At 37.0% G+C, this 15,103-nt stretch overlaps 1 protein-coding gene across 1 annotated transcript in view; it reads right to left on the bottom strand.

Annotated features, from left to right (window-relative positions):
- Positions 1-15,103, bottom strand: part of LOC128657683 (protein mono-ADP-ribosyltransferase PARP14) — a 411,551-nt gene that overhangs the window by 94,650 nt on the left and 301,798 nt on the right. Inside the window, exon 14 of the mRNA XM_053712086.1 lies at positions 5,713-5,919. Within this exon, the coding sequence (XP_053568061.1) occupies positions 5,713-5,919 (207 nt within the window). The remainder of the gene's footprint in view (positions 1-5,712; positions 5,920-15,103) is intronic.

Here is a 15,103-nt window from a genome sequence, read left to right as displayed (position 1 = left end):
CCGCTCCCGGAGCCCACCGCAACTATAATAAATGTATTAACCCCTAAACCGCCGCTCCCTGAACCCGCCGCAACCTATATTAAATGTATTAACCCCTATCCTGCCCCCCCTACACCGTCGCCACCTATAATAAATTTATTAACCCCTATCCTGCCCCCCACTACGCCGCCGCCACTGTAATAAAATTATTAACCCCTAAACCTAAGTCTAACCCTAACCCTAACACCCCCCTAACTTAAATATTAATTAAATAAATCTAAATAAATTAACTCTTATTAACTAAATGAATCCTATTTAAAACTAAATACTTACCTTTAAAATAAACCCTAATATAGCTACAATATAAATAATAATTATATTCTAGCTATCTTAGGATTTATATTTATTTTACAGGTAACTTTCAATTTATTTTAACCATGTACAATAACTATTAAATAGTTATTAACTATTTAATAGCTTACCTAGCTAAAATAAAGAGAAATTTACCTGTAAAATAAAAACTAACCTAAGTTACAATTACATCTAACACTACACTATACTTTAATAAATTATTCCTATTTAAAAATAAATACTTACCTGTAAAATAAAACCTAAGATAGCTACAATATAATTAATAATTATATTATAGCTATCTTAGGATTTATATTTATTTTACAGGTAACTTTGTATTTATTTTAGCTAGTTAGAATAGTTATTAAATAGTTATTAACTATTTAATAACTACCTAGCTAAAAGAAATACAAAATTACCTGTAAAATAAATCCTAACTTAAGTTACAATTAAACCTAATACTACACTATCATTAAATTAATTAAATAAACTACCTACAAATAACTACAATTAAATACAATTACATAAACTAACTAAAGTACAAAAAATAAAAAAAGCTAAGTTACAAAAAATAAAAAAATAAGTTACAAACATGTTAAAAATATTACAACAATTTTAAGCTACTTACACCTAATCTAAGCCCCCTAATAAAATAACAAACCCCCCCAAAATAAAAAAATGCCCTACCCTATTCTAAATTAAATAAATTTCAAAGCTCTTTTACCTTACCAGCCCTTAAAAGGGCCATTTGTTAGGGCATGCCCCAAAGAAAACAGCTCTTTTGCCTGTAAAAGAAAAATACAACCCCCCCACCAACATTAAAACCCACCACCCACATACCCCTAATCTAACCCAAACCCCCCTTACAAAAACCTAACACTAATCCCCTGAAGATCATCCTACCTTGAGTCGTCTTCACTCAGCCGAGCCACCGATGGAACTGAAGAGGACATCCGGAGCGGAAGAAGTTAATCCTCCAAGCGGCGCTGAAGAAATCTTCCATCCGATGAAGTCATCATCCAGGCGGCGCTGAAGAAAAGTCTTCGATCCGGCCGATGTCATCTTCAAAGAGGCGCTGAAGAAGTCTTCTATCCGGGCGAAGTCATCTTCCAAGCCGGGTCTTGAATCTTCCTTCCGCCGACGCGGAACCACCTTCTTCACCGACGGACTACGACGAATGACGGCTCCTTTAAGGGACGTCATCCAAGATGGCGTCCCCTCAATTCCGATTGGCTGATAGGATTCTATCAGCCAATCGGAATTAAGGTAGGAAAAATCTGATTGGCTGATGGAATCAGCCAATCAGATTGAGCTCGCATTCTATTGGCTGTTCCGATCAGCCAATAGAATGCTAGCTCAATCTGATTGGCTGATTGGATCAGCCAATCGGATTGAACTTGAATCTGATTGGCTGATTCCATCAGCCAATCAGATTTTCCTACCTTAATTCCGATTGGCTGATAGAAACCTATCAGCCAATCGGAATTGAGGGGACGCCATCTTGGATGACGTCCCTTAAAGGAGCCGTCATTCGTCGTAGTCCGTCGGTGAAGAAGGTGGTTCCGCGTCGGCGGAAGGAAGATTCAAGACCCGGCTTGGAAGATGACTTCGCCCGGATAGAAGACTTCTTCAGCGCCTCTTTGAAGATGACATCGGCCGGATCGAAGACTTTTCTTCAGCGCCGCCTGGATGATGACTTCATCGGATGGAAGATTTCTTCAGCGCAGCTTGGAGGATTAACTTCTTCCGCTCCGGATGTCCTCTTCAGTTCCATCGGTGGCTCGGCTGAGTGAAGACGACTCAAGGTAGGATGATCTTCAGGGGATTAGTGTTAGGTTTTTGTAAGGGGGGTTTGGGTTAGATTAGGGGTATGTGGGTGGTGGGTTTTAATGTTGGTGGGGGGGTTGTATTTTTCTTTTACAGGCAAAAGAGCTGTTTTCTTTGGGGCATGCCCCCACAAATGGCCCTTTTAAGGGCTGGTAAGGTAAAAGAGCTTTGAAATTTATTTAATTTAGAATAGGGTAGGGCATTTTTTTATTTTGGGGGGGGTTTGTTATTTTATTAGGGGGCTTAGATTAGGTGTAAGTAGCTTAAAATTGTTGTAATATTTTTAACATGTTTGTAACTTATTTTTTTATTTTTTGTAACTTAGCTTTTTTATTTTTTGTACTTTAGTTAGTTTATGTAATTGTATTTAATTGTAGTTATTTGTAGGTAGTTTATTTAATTAATTTAATGATAGTGTAGTATTAGGTTTAATTGTAACTTAAGTTAGGATTTATTTTACAGGTAATTTTGTATTTCTTTTAGCTAGGTAGTTATTAAATAGTTAATAACTATTTAATAACTATTCTAACTAGCTAAAATAAATACAAAGTTACCTGTAAAATAAATATAAATCCTAAGATAGCTATAATATAATTATTAATTATATTGTAGCTATCTTAGGGTTTATTTTACAGGTAAGTATTTATTTTTAAATAGGAATAATTTATTAAAGTATAGTGTAGTGTTAGGTGTAATTGTAACTTAGGTTAGTTTTTATTTTACAGGTAAATTTCTCTTTATTTTAACTAGATAGCTATTAAATAGTTAATAACTATTTAATAGCTATTGTACCTAGTTAAAATAAATTGAAAGGTACCTGTAAAATAAAAATAAATCCTAAGATAGCTAGAATATAATTATTATTTATATTGTAGCTATATTAGGGTTTATTTTAAAGTTAAGTATTTAGTTTTAAATAGGATTCATTTAGTTAATAAGAGTTAATTTATTTAGATTTATTTAATTAATATTTAAGTTAGGGGGGGCGTTAGGGTTAGGGTTAGACTTAGGTTTAGGGGTTAATAATTTTATTACAGTGGCGGCGGCGTAGTGGGGGGCAGGATAGGGGTTAATAAATTTATTATAGGTGGCGACGGTGTAGGGGGGGCAGGATAGGGGTTAATACATTTAATATAGGTTGTGGCGGGTTCAGGGAGCGGCGGTTTAGGGGTTAAACTATTTATTTAGTTGCGGAGAGGTGCGGGATCAGCAGGATAGGGGTTAATAATTTTATAATAGAGGGCGACGGTATAGGGGGGACAGGATAGGGGTTACTAGGTATAATGTAGGTGGCAGCGGTGTCCGGGAGCGGCGGTTTAGGGGTTAATACATTTATAAGAGTTGCGGCAGGGTCTAGGAGCGGCGGTTTAGGGGTTAATACATTTATAAGACTTGCGGCAGGGTCTAGAAGCGGCGGTTTAGGGGTTAATACATTTATAAGACTTGCGGCAGGGTCTAGGAGCGGCGGTTTAGGGGTTAGTAACTTTATTTAGTTGCGGGAGGCTCCGGGGGCGCCGGTATAGGGGGTAGAACAGTGTAGTTTAGTGTGAGTGCTTAGTGACAGGCTAGCAATAAAGCTGGGAAAAAGCCGAAGAGCAGCGAGATCGGATGAGTGATAACTGTCACAGTCCGCTGCTCATCGCCCCACGGCTTTTTGACAGCTTTATTTGATAACTTAGGCGTATTTTTTAAGGTCCGCGGCGGCGAAGGTAGGCAAGCTTAGGCGGGCGTATTGGGCCGGCGAAGCCAGAAAAGTAGACGGCTTGATAACTACCCCCCTAAGACTAAGACTACTTAAAACTCCAGTCTCATCTCGGAGGGTAGATACCCCTCATAAGGAACTACTCCGAAATCTTCTGACACTTCTCTGCCATCCTCCTGTGACGAAAGGCAAAGAATGACTGGGGTGTGAGGGAAGTGGGAGGAGTATTTAAGCCTTTGGCTGGGGTGTCTTTGCCTCCTCCTGGTGGCCAGGTTCTGTATTTCCCACAAGTAAGGAATGATGCCGTGGACTCTCCTTATATTAAGAAGTAAAGAAAAACTTGTCTGTCTAAACGTTTAAAAACAAACTGTAAAAAACACAGCCCCATTGTTTATAAACCCCATTATTAAATAAAACAAGAGCCATAAAAGTAAAAAAGGTTAACTTCTTCCATACCATGAAATAAATTAACCCTCAAGTCTCCAAATCACATAAATTAGTGCCTGCCCACTGCCATAATAAAATCCTACATTAAAGATTTATTGTCCCAGATAATAATGTAGAGAAAATTTTTCTAAGTGCAAGTCCCCAGTACCTAGAAGACAAAAGCACTTACCTGCAAGGTGTGAAAGGACACATACTCCTTACAGAGACCTGTAAGGTCTACTACTCTACTGAAAAGATTAACGTGGACTCAGCTAAACCTCAAATCCTTGCTTGCATGGAAAAGTACCCAAAAAAGGAATTCATTTCTTCAGACACCAAACTTCACCTCCTCCATTGACAGAGGCCAAGAGAATGACTGGGTATTATGGGTAGTGGAGTGAAACTTAACAGCTTTGCTGTGGTGCTCTTTGCCTCCTCCTGCTGGCCAGGAGTGATATTTCCACTAGTAATTGAATGAAGTTGTGGACTCTCCATATATTAGGAAAGAAATAAAAGTTGCATAAAACAAATGCAAAACATTAAAACAAATTATAACACTCCTATATAGATATATTTACTGTAAAATATATGTTTTTTTTTATTGATAACGATGTATAAAAAGATTTAAAAAGAAATATGGTAGATGTCAAGGTGTTTGACTGGAAAGGGCTAAACATTTTTATGTCTATGTATGTTCAAAATTGTTAACAAAACAACATACTATTACTATTATGTTGTAGCAACGTTGATATAACAGTTGTCATTATTACTTGGTAGCAGACTCTACCTATACCAATCAACTCATGTTTGTTCCTGTCCTACCGTTGTTTGGTGACTGTTCCACTGTTATTTAGAGTGACATAGCTGTTGTGGCTCTGCTGCTGTCAATAACAGGCCATACGTATCTAGCCCTTAGTTTCTCAGTGCAAGGTTTGAACTGTCTTGATTACAATTGAAATATTTATTTGAAAACATTTTGAAAAAGGATTACCATTTTTCATACATTAGTCTTTTAAATTTGCAAACAAAAACTGATACAGTAAGAATATAAAACATTAAGGGGCCTATTTAACAAGGTGCGGACGGACACGATCCGATATTGCGGATCATGTCCGCCGCACATTGATAAATGCCGACAGCGTATGCTGTCTGTATTTATCATTGCACCAGCAGTTATTGTGAACTGCTGGTGCAATGCCGCCCCCTGCAGATTCCGCTAGCAGGGAGTGTCAATCAATCCGATCGTATTCGATCGGGTTGATTTCCAGCGATGTCTGTCCGCCTCCTCAGAGCAGGTGGAAAGTTTATGAAGCAGTGGTCTTTAGACTTGATAATTCAGCCCCTAAATGTCATTTAGGTTTAAATTAGATTAAAACAATAGCTGATGCTCCATTTGTTTGGAGCAAATGTTTATTTTGACTACTTACATTTAACCGTGTTGTATATGGTTGTTTGTTCTGGAAGGCTGGTTCCTTCCTTCTTTTTCATACTCCTGTAGAAGTCATTCAGCAAATTCTGCTGGAAAATAATTACTTTCACTGTATGAATGGAATTGGCATGTTTTGAGCTGGCAAATTCAACCACACCATCCAATAAGGCATCAGCAGCAGCACCAGGAGAAAGTTTACCAATACCTTGGGGGTTGAAGAACAAAAGTCTCAGTCTCAGTATCAGCTTACATCTCTTTATTATGCAGCAGTATATTATATATTGTTTGAATGCTCCATATTTCTGACAATGATGCTACCAACTATAATGAAGCTGGATAGATCTGAGAGGACTACAATACGAAGACAAAAAAGTAAGGTTCAAGAGAGACAGGCAAACAGACAAGCAATGAGAGAGAAAAAAGCAAACAAGAAAGAAAAAAATAATTGACTGCAAGGGCTTAAATGCTATTCAAATATGAAAAAACTTAGTTTCAAGATTGTGTCAGGTCTAAAAAAGTCATGGTATCATGATATATACTGAACTTTGCTGCATTTAACATTTATAAGAAATAGGTGAATATGTAAAATGTAGATTTATGCATTTCTTCATAGACCTGGAATTTATGTCCCCTTTTAATTATACTAAGCCAAATAAAGATATCATTTTAATTTACACACCACCTGTATGATACGAAGAAGAATACTTAAAGGACCAGTTAATACAGTAAATTTGCATAATCAACAAATGCATGATAAAGACAATGCAATAGCAGGATAATAATAATACTAATAATAATATAATTTCAATGCAAAGTTGCTTGGAATCAATGTTACTTGGAATTAGATTGACTGGATATAGGCCCTTATGAGGGCTGAAACGCATTGATGAGGTGTTATTAGCTCAAGTTTAATCCAAGATTGCATCTGGTAAGCCTTTAAAATACTGGGGGCCTTTCAGTTAAACTTACACAGTTTTTTTGCATTATGTACACATTCATTATTTTTTCGGTACTACTGTTTTCCCAAAGTTTTTCTATGGATGAAGATTATGCATATTTTATGAGATTTTTATCACTCATTAGGACACCTTTTGTATTGGGTAGATCTTTTGACACATTTTTATACAGAATAGTATTTTTCACACACCTTGAACATTTATTAAGAGCCAAAAAAGTGTGTACTGAGGAGCGCTCAAAGGCTAAAGGTAAAGGAATAATCAGATTATATATTCTAAAAAATCACTTATATAAGAAATGTATTTATTATAAAATAAAGCAGCAATAATATAACAGTTGTACTTTGTATCTAAAATCACAGCAGTTGCAGCAAAGTACACAATAAACAGAAATAGAGCAGCAATAATAAGGCAGTTGTTACTCTGTAACTCAAAACAAAGCAATTACAACAATGCAAACAATAAAATATCGGATGTCTCTGATTGTGTAAAAGAATGTAAAAAATGTAAAACTTAGTATATTGCCACCACTAAAAAAACATAGAACAAATCGTTTGCAAATGGATATTGGTAAAAGTTTTTTTTTTTATCCCAGGCAGTTTAAATTTTCCCAGACAGATTTAGTCACAGGCAGAGTTATATTTTTCTTATTCAAACCACGGGTATGCGGGTATTATGCACAATCCTTATGCAGATAATATAGCACAGTACCTGACTTGGAGGAGTAATAGTATTTATGAGACTGCAGCTTGACTTACTAGCTGTTGGACATCCGTGTGTAGTGTGGCTTTTCGCAGTTGGGTCACGTGTAACGGATCTAGTTAGCTGCTCCGGTCTGATTGGATGATGTCACATTCAAACACTTCGGATGATTAGCTTTTCCGCTATCAGTAATGAAACGGTATCCGCTCTTAGTGCAATAGCACGCTGGATACTGAGGAAATCTTGAGGGTGTTTGTGATGAAAACTTAGGTAAAACTTGACCTTGTCTTTAGCACTAAACAGTGCAGATTTTGCAGAAATTCGCACAGGCTTCAGGGGCGCGATCCGATATACGGCACAGGTTTCGGCGCAAGCGTGGAAACCTGTGCCGCCTGTAGTTTCAGCTCGCAACTCGAGCTATCTTATATACGGTGCCGTCAGATGCTAAAGTGCAGTAAGTCTGACAAACTAGCGATGTCCAGAAATCTGCGTAAGTACAAATTTCTGGAGTCGCCAGTGACTTACGGCACTTTAGAAACTGCCGGCGCATAAAAAACGGACTAAATTATAAAATCACCCGTTACTGTCTAACACGCCTCCCAAACATAGCCCGACAGGTATACCCCTCTATCCGCAATCCCCCCTCTCACTCCTAATAATAAATATATTAACCCCTAAACCGCCGCTCCCGGACCCCGCTGCCAGCTACATATGTCTTACCCCCTAATCTGACCCCCTACACCGCCGCCAGCTACATTAAATGTTTTACCCCCTAATGTGAGCCCCCTACCCCGCCGCCACCTACATTAACTATATTACCCCCTAATATGATCCCCCTACACCGCCGCCACCTATTTAAACTATATTAACCCCTAATATGATCCCCCTACACCGCTGCCACCTATTTAAACTATAATAACCCCTAATGTGAATTACAGTAGCTCTTATTCTATTGGCTATTCAAATCAGCCAATAGAATTAAAGTAGCTCGCATCCGATTGGCTGATTTGAATTTGAAGGCTCAAATCAGCCAATAGGAATTCAAGGGATGCCATTTTTAATCGCGTACCTTGAATTCCTATTCAGTGTACGGCGGTGATCGTATGAAGAGGATCCTCCCCGCTCCGGCTCCGGTCTTCAGTTCCAGCGTCGCCGATCTTCAGTTCCAGCATCGCCGGTCTTCAGTTCCAGATGGACGGTCTTCAGCTCCGCGGTCATCGGTCTTCAACTCCTCCGCTCCATGCTGGCTGGATCCTGGAAGAAGAAGAGGTCGCCGCCTGGAAGAAGACTTCTCCGCCTGGAACAGGACCTTCTCCGTCGGTCTTCAGGACAGGTAAGGAGCACTTGGGGGTTAGACTTTTTTTAAGGGGGGATTGGGTGGGTTAGAGTAGGGGTATGTGGGTGATGGGTTGTAATGGGGGGGGGTGTTCTTTTTTTTTACAGGTAAAAGAGCTGATTACTTTGTGGCAATGCCCCACAAAATGCCCTTTTAAGGGCTGGTAATAGAGCTGATTACTTTTTGTAATTTAGATTAGGGTAGGGAATTTTTTTTATTTTGGGGGGCTTTGTTATTTTATTAGGGGGCTTAGATTAGGTGTAATTAGCTTAAAATTCTTGTAATCTTTTTTTATTTTTTGTAATTTAGTGTTTGTTTGTTTTTTTGTAATTTAGTTTAGTGTATTTAATTGTATTTTAGTTTAGATATTTGTAGTTTATTTAATTTATTGATAGTGTAGGTGTATTTGTTACTTAGGTTAGGATTTATTTTACAGGTAACTTGGTAATTATTTTAACTAGGTAGCTATTAAATAGTTATTAACTATTTAATAGCTATTGTACCTAGTTAAAATAAATACCAAGTTACCTGTAAAATAAATATAAACCCTAAAATAGCTACAATGTAATTATTAATTATATTGTAGCTATCTTAGGGTTTATTTTATAGGTAAGTATTTAGTTTTAAATAGGAATAATTTAGTTAATATTATTAAAATTATTTAGATTTATTTTAATAATAATTAAGTTAGGGGTGTTAGAGTTAGATAGGGTTAATATAGTTAATATATATAATATAATAACTATATTAACTATATTAACCCTAATATAATTAGGGTTAATATAGTTAATATAGGTGGCGGCGGTGTAGGGGGGTCAGATTAGGGGTTAATATATTTAATATAGGTGGCGGCGGTGTAGGGGGATTAGATTAGGGGGTAATACATTTATTATAGATGGTGGGTTGTAATGGGGGGGGTTGTTCTTTTTTGTTCTTTTTTTTTACAGGTAAAAGAGCTGATTACTTTGTGACAATGCCCCGCAAAAGGCCCTTTTAAGGGCTGGTAATAGAGCTGGTTATACATTTAATATAGGTGGCGGCGGTGTATGGGGGATTAGATTAGGGGTTAATACATTTAATATAGGTGGCGGCGGTGTAGGGGGATTAGATTAGGGGGTAATATAGTTAAAATAGGTGGCGGTGGTGTAGGGGGCTCACATTAGGGGGTAATAATTTTAATATAGATGGCGGCGGTGTAGGGGGATTACATTAGGGGTTAATAATTTTAATGTAGGTGGCGGCAGTGTAGGGGGATCACATTAGGGGGTTAGACATTTAATGTAGGTGGTGGCGGGGTTATGGGAGCGGCGGTTTAGGTGTTAAACACTTTATTAGGGATGCGGCGGGGGATCGCGGTTGACAGGTAGATAGACATTGCGCATGCGTTAGGTGTTAGGTTTTATTTTGCAGCCAGTTTAGGGAGTTACGGGGCTCCAATACACAGCGTAAGGCTTACTATGCCTGCATTTTGTGGCGAGGTGAAAATGTAGTAAGATTTCTCCATTTTCGCCACGTAAGTCCTTACGCTGTATATTGCATACCAAACTGCGCTGGTTTGGTATACCTGTCTATGGGCCAAAAAACTACGGCCGAAGGCAGAAATATACGAGCGTAACTTCTAGGTTACGCCGTATATAGGATACCAAACCAGAGCAAAATTTGGGGTCGCCGGCTTTTGCGGGCGACGCTGCATATCGGATCAGGCCCCAGGTTTATTGCACCTGATATTCAGCAATGTTAAAGCCTAGGAAAATCTTGGATAGAGTCCCAATTCGACCTCTGTTGTCCACAGAGGGTACTTTGGCACAAATTGCAGATATTGCAAATGGTCTAGGTCTTGTTTCTTCATAATGATTATTAGAGCCCCTATTAGATTTATAATGATATGGGTTCATGTATTGTTCATGTCTGTTGTAATAATTATCTTATATATTTCTCACTTCATTGTAGGGACCTGACCTCCATGAGTCATTAAATCTCCTATTATCATATCTATAATTTTTGGACTGATAGTAATTCTTTTTTCTTAGAGTGTACCGTAGTCCATTGTGTATGTGGTTGATCTATTTCTAAACTCACATCATTACTTCCGGTTATATCAGGCTTTGGATTTATAGTTCTCTTTCTAGTTTTTTCTATTTAGTTTTTAATATGTCTTCATTTAATGCATCTAATCTTTCAATCATCACCTTTTGTTTTTCTTTGAATTCTGAAAGTGATTTTTTATCTTTTAGTTTTTCTTTTATTTCTATTATTTCCCTTCTAGATCAGTTATGGTGTTCTTTCTAGATCTTTTAAGTATATCCATTAAGTCAGTGGAAGCTTTCTTTAGAACCCCCTCCCACTCTGTTTGAAATTCCTCTTTTAGAGGGAAGGAGCAAGTTTTATTCAATTTTAGGCCCTTAAGAATAAGGCCTTTATTTGTATATTTACTTAGAAATAACATCTCTGTTTTTTGCTTCAATTCCCTAACTAAAACTTTCTCTAGATTTTTCATTATGTCATCTAGGTTCAATTATTTCAGGAATAGGGGCCCTTTCCTCAAATTTATCTCAATATGTAGATTCTTTTCTACAAAAATATGTTAAAAATTTGAATTCATACCTAAAAGACTCCACTCAGGTTCTAAATATTTTGGAGACTATTAAATGGGAAAAAGATCTAATAATAGGTACTTGTGATGTAACTTCTCTCTACACGGTTATTAACCATCAGATGGGTTTACAGGCAATGAAACATTATCTTGACAATGATCCAGAAATGAAATTAGAACAAAAAACTTTCTTACTAAAAAGTATTGCATTTATTTTAGAAAACAACTATTTTGTATTTAACAACAAATTTTATCTTCAAATAGAAGGAACTGCTATGGGGATGGTTACAAACCATAATTTCTAAGTCAAGGAAAACAATAGACTCCTGACTATAGTTAAATGTGAAGGCCAGTCCCTTATTATTGTTATTCATACATTTAAACATCTCAGTTAGATCCAATTCTGAACCTCTCCACACAATCAGAATATCATCAATATATCTTCTATAGAGCACAAGGTTTGCACCATAGATATTCTCATGGAATAAAAGTTCTTCCCAATGGCCCATGTAGAGATTAGCATAGCTTGGCGCAAACCTTGTGCCCATAGCAGTTTCTTCTATTTGAAGATAAAATGTGTTGTTAAATACAAAATAGTTGTTTTCTAAAATAAATGCAATACTTTTTAGTAAGAAAGTTTTTTGTTCTAATTTTATTTCTGGATCATTGTCAAGATAATTTTTCACAGCCTGTAAACCCATCTGATGGTTAATAACTGTGTAGAGAGAAGTTTCATCACAAGTAACTAGAATTAGATCTTTTTCCCATTTAATAATCTCCAAAATATTTATAACCTGAGTTATAAATATCTAAAAGAGTGGAGTCTTTTAGATATGAATAAACATTTTTAACATATTTTTGTAGAAAAGAATCTACATATTGAGATAAATTTGAGGAAAGTGCCCCTATTCCTGAAATAATTGGCCTGCCAGACAGATTATATAGGTCTTTGTGGATTTTAGGCAAGATGTAAAACACAGGGACTTTTGGATATTTTGGGTCTATGAAATCTGCCTCTTTACTATTTAGAATTCCTAGTTTCGTACCTTCAGTAATCATCCTTTTTAATTTAGCTGCAAATTTGTTAGTAGGGTTCAATTCTAATTTTTTTTATAGGTTTTATTATCACTTAATAACCTTAGGGCTTCTTTTTCATAGTGGTTCGTGTCCATAACCACGATTCCACCGCCCTTATCCGCTGGCTTTATGGTTACATCATTATTCTTTTTCAGATTGTCTAATACTAATCTATCTTTTTTAGTCATATTTGACCTATTATATTTAGATGGCTGATTTTTTCTTAGATCTTTCAATACCATTAGTTCAAAGGTTTCAAGATTGCTCCCTTTAGCAAATGTGGGATTAAAGGTAGATTTGTTCTGTAGTTTAGTATGAATAAAGGTTTCCTGAGTTATACTAGTTGACCTATTAGTAGATTTTTCTAAAGGGTTTTTCATAAAATAGCGTTTTAGTGTCAAATTTCTAATGAATTTTTTGACATGTATATGAGTGTTAAATTTATTGAGTCTTGTACTTGGGGCAAATGATAATCCAAGACTAAGGATTCTCTCTTCATCTTCCTTTAGTTTTATACTACTAATATTAAATACCCCATTTTTCTTTATCTCCATCTTTTTGCTCCGTTTACTTGTTCAACTTCCTCTTGATCCTCTAGAGGTCTTTTTTTGTTTGCCCAAGTTTTCTGTCTCGATTGGTCCCTTGATGTGCCCTCCCTTAGAGGGCTGTTATCTAAAAAATGAGTCTTAATCTCCCAATGATTCGGTGTCTCTGTTTTATGTTGATATAATGGTGTATATCTATTTTCTACTGGCATTTGCCAATTATTTTTCCCATGTTGTTTTTCATTTCTATATGGCCTAGGTCTTGTTTCTTCATAATGATTATTAGAGCCCCTATGTGGTATTCCAAGCTTTGTATTTCAGAAAACAAGCATTTTGTACAATTGTTATAAAGGTTAGCCCTAAAATTAGAGCTTGTTGCTCTTTTTTGTACTAATCAGAAAACAACTTCTATGTAGCCTGATTAGACAATATGAGACATTTAATATATGATGAATTTATGTATTAACTACTGACTTAGGTGTTAATAAGCTTAAGGATTTATTAATATAATACATATCTTATGTTCGATATATATATATATAAACGGAGGCCACAGATGGAGAAGAAATACTGACACGCTCAGAATCAGTAATGGTAGAAACAAAATGATCTCTTTTACTTCACGCAATCACACACAGCCTAAAATATTTACAAGTTCAGACATTTCGCAGACACACAATGTTTGTTTATATTGGATATTGCAGGTAATAGGATATGCCCAATAATTCAGAATGGTGACAACAAACAAGCAGGTATGAAGTTTAAAGGCTTTAGTTTTGTTTGTGTACGTTACCACCTTGAGGACCGTGGGTATTCTGTTACCGCATTGGAGGATCCGTGTCTGGGACAGGCAGCGTGTGTGAAAGCGGCTTACTTCCGGGTAGCAGTTAAAAAGTAGATCCGGCCGTTCAATGATCCAGACTCGGTAATAACAAAGTTGCGATAAGATCATAAGAGATTCAAGATGAAGCAAAAGCAAATATTAGTAAGTTACTTTGCACAGGATACAAGCAATAGGAGACCTGAAATAAGAATAGCTACAACAGAGTAGGTATGACTTCAATAATCAGGCAGTAAATGAGTGTTACAGGTAGTCCTTAAATAGGGTGGAGACCAAATAGGAGGGGTTAGAGTTAAAGGTATACCACATCTCCCCCCCTTCAAGGAAGCACCCCAGGGGTTTCCAAGCTAGGTTTCTCAGGATAGCGGCGATGAACATTTCGTAGAAGACGGGGAGTGCGAAGATAAGAATGAAGTTGCCAAGAGTTATCCTCCGAACCATAACCCTTCCATTTCACAAGGTACTCCAACCTCCGCCTATGGATCCTAGAATCCAACACAGCTTCAACTTCATACTCCTCTCGATCATCAATGAGTATTGGAGGTGGTCGAGATAAGGAGAGGGACTGAGGTGAAGGAAGATACGGCTTTAGCAAGGAGACATGAAAAGAGGGGTGAATCTTAAAATCCTGAGGAAGCTCCAATCTCACAGCATTGAGGTTAATTATTTTAGACACCTTAAAAGGACCCAAGTATTGATTTGCTAGCTTTTTGCTAGGAACTGAAAGTTTGAGATTCTTCGTCGAGAGTAGTACTAAATCTCCAATCTGATAGGAAGGGCTAGCTGTGTGATGGGTATCATACAACCTTTTTTGATAATCTTTAGCTTCCGAAAGATGTTGTTTCAGGATGTCAAGTCTTTCTTGTAGAGTAGTTGCGAAATCCAATGCTGAGGGAGAGTTCACTTGTTGAGAGGACAAAGAAATGGTGGTAGGATGATATCCATAAGTGACGAAGAATGGGGATAGTTTAGTTGATGAAGAAGTAGTATTGTTGTAACAGAATTCTGCCAAAGGTAAATAAGATGACCAATCATCCTGTAGATGAGATGTATAGCAACGAAGATATTGCTCAAGGGTTTGGTTGAGTCGTTCCGTAAGACCATTTGTCTGAGGGTGAAAGGCAGTTGAGTATCTTGAATCAATCTTGATAAGCTTACATAAAGATCTCCAAAAATTAGAGGTAAACTGAGTACCACGGTCAGTTATAATAACTTTAGGCAGTCCATGTAAGCGCACTATGTTGTCTAGGAAAACGTGAGCTGTTGTGAAAGCTGTAGGGAGACCTTTTAGGGGAATGTAATGAGCCAGTCTTGTTAAATGGTCAACGACAATTAAAAT

The sequence above is a fragment of the Bombina bombina genome, chromosome 1 (assembly GCF_027579735.1).
Source record: "Bombina bombina isolate aBomBom1 chromosome 1, aBomBom1.pri, whole genome shotgun sequence".
Taxonomy (NCBI): Eukaryota; Metazoa; Chordata; class Amphibia; order Anura; family Bombinatoridae; genus Bombina; species Bombina bombina.
Note: the sequence above shows the minus strand (reverse complement) of the source record. Positions and strands in the feature narration are given on the sequence as shown.